Here is a 2,330-nt window from a genome sequence, read left to right as displayed (position 1 = left end):
CACTTGCACTTTTTTCATAAAACTCACTTTAAAATATCTTAGATATAGTATATGAACATACTAAAAATAATAAAGTAGAGTATATACTACCACATGGTAGTATATGAGAAATGAGTGCCGGTAGTAGGATGCATTTTCCCTATATATATTACATTAAAATATATCTTCTGGTGAATCTAATGAAGCTAATTCGATGTTATAGATTTTGATATACTTCTCTACAAACTTGGTCAAACTTAAAGAAGTTAGACTTAGGACAAACCTTGAACTTTAAATATTTTGGATAGGAGGGAGTAGAACTTCGTTTCAGTTTCTTAATTTCGTAGGTCCTACTATCTTTACTTAGTCAATGAATTCAGATGGTTGCCCAAAAAGGTGTATATGTACGTTGTAATATCCAAAACAGAAATCAAGAAAATAAATAAACAAGCTAGATATTCACATATATATTTGATATATTAGAGTACTTTTTTATACGTCCGTTAACTAGTTAAGCTTTCAAATAACTTCTCCTAAATTAAACTAAACTTGTTGCAAATCCTCACAGCTATCCCAAGCCCTAACTACATCATCCCCTAGCTCTATCCTCAACTGATCCCAGCTAAACACTCGAACCTCTCCGTCGTCCATCTCCAGCCGCATCTCGACGAGCATCAGCGGCGGCTCCAGCTCCGAAATCTCCACCGATATCGTCAGCCCCCCTAGAGGACAGCGCTGGCACTCCCTTCCTTTCTTCCCCACCACGACCACGTACCCGAGCTTCCTGCCCGCCCGGCCGAGCTGCTCCAGCGTCTGCTCCGGCGACGCCGTCGTCACGAACCGCTTCTCCTTGCTCCTCCTGCTCTCGCCGAACATCCCGGACAGATCGAGCCACTGCGACGTGGATATGATGTCGAACGCGTTCACTGACGGCGCCCGGAACGCCAGCGCGCGCTCCGGCTGGCTGTCGAGGAGGCCGTCAAGGTGAGAGTCGAGGCTGAGGGAGCGCTTGACGAACCATGGGTGCGTCCCCGCCAGAGCCTCTACGGCGACGCGGGTTTCCGGGTTCGGGTCGAGCAGGCGGTGCAGCAGTCGGCTCGTTGGCGGGGACACCCACGGCGGAACCACGTACTGCCGGCGGCACGCCTTCCGGCACATATCGGGGATATTAGCGTCGTCGAAGGGCAGGCGGCCGGCGACGAGGACGAAGAGCGTGACTCCGCAGGACCACGCGTCGGCCTTGGCGCCGTCGTATGCCTTGTTGCAGAGCACCTCCGGCGCGGCGTAGGCCGCCGTGCCGCAGGCGGTGTGGAGGCGGCCGTCCTCCCGGAACGAGTCTGGGAGCGCCGAGAGGCCGAAGTCGGAGACCTTGAGGTTGCCGGCGCCGTCGAGGAGGAGGTTCTGCGGCTTCAGGTCGCGGTGCGTCACGCCGCGCGCGTGGCAGTGGGCGAGCGCCACCGTGAGCTGCACGAACACGCGCCGCGCGGCCTTCTCCGAAAACCGGTGGCTTGGCAGAGCGGCGAGCCTGGACTGAAGGTCGCCGCGGGGGGCGAGCTCCATGACGAGGTAGATGCTGGCGCGAGTGGCGAGCACCTCGTGGAGGCGGAGCACTCCCGGGTGGCGAAGCCGGCGCATGGCCTCCACCTCCTGGAGCACGCGAGGCGCCATGCCCTCCGTGCCCATCACCTCCGCCTTGTCGATCACCTTCACCGCCACCGGCTCGCCGCCGGTAACCGTGTGCGCGAGATAGACCTTGGCGAACGTGCCGCGGCCGAGCAGACGCCCGAGCTCGTACTTGCCCAGCAGCGGCGTGCCCCTGCTCTTCTTGCTCGTGCCGTTCATGGCGTACGCCCACACGCAGAGGGGCACGTACGTGCAGCTTAGCTCGAAATCTAAGAACACCTCAAGGTTTGCTACGAAGTAACAAATGTATGTTTGTGGGTGTAGTAGCATTAGGTGACGGTGTTGGGTTTTATATGGCTGAGTGAGTTGGCTGGCTGTGTAGTTGTTTAGATAACGACTAGGGTTTATGGCTTTGTTAACCATGGTTAATTCTAGAGTAAAATACACCACAAGTCCTAAAACTATTCGGAGGGTGTCAAGCTAGTCCTCATACTATTAAAAAAATGAGATCTATTGGATCTAGCACCCAGGACATATTTTTATAAAAGAAGCCCACCCGGGTGAGATCGCGGAAATTCGCTCTCGACGGGAGTCGAACCCCAGTCTGCAAGGAAGCGCCACTACACCCTTGCCACTAGGCTACTGGCCAGTCCTCATACTATGAAAATGCATATTGGGGTCCTAAAAGTTTTCTAACTGTGTCACCCCATAGTCCTTTCCGTGTTGCA

At 53.9% G+C, this 2,330-nt stretch overlaps 1 protein-coding gene across 1 annotated transcript; it reads right to left on the bottom strand.

Annotated features, from left to right (window-relative positions):
• Window positions 1–418: 418 nt before the first annotated feature.
• LOC123075337 (CBL-interacting protein kinase 4-like) lies at window positions 419–1,907 on the bottom strand. Its single transcript, XM_044497970.1, has one exon. It carries the CDS (start codon window positions 1,819–1,821, stop codon window positions 523–525), a length of 1,299 nt encoding a protein of 432 aa, XP_044353905.1. The 5' UTR covers window positions 1,822–1,907; the 3' UTR covers window positions 419–522.
• Between the last annotated feature and the right edge of the window lie 423 nt (window positions 1,908–2,330).

This window comes from Triticum aestivum, chromosome 3D, assembly GCF_018294505.1.
Source record: "Triticum aestivum cultivar Chinese Spring chromosome 3D, IWGSC CS RefSeq v2.1, whole genome shotgun sequence".
NCBI lineage: Eukaryota > Viridiplantae > Streptophyta > Magnoliopsida > Poales > Poaceae > Triticum > Triticum aestivum.
The sequence above is the reverse complement of the archived record's forward strand: the minus strand, read 5'-3'. Positions and strand labels throughout refer to the sequence as shown.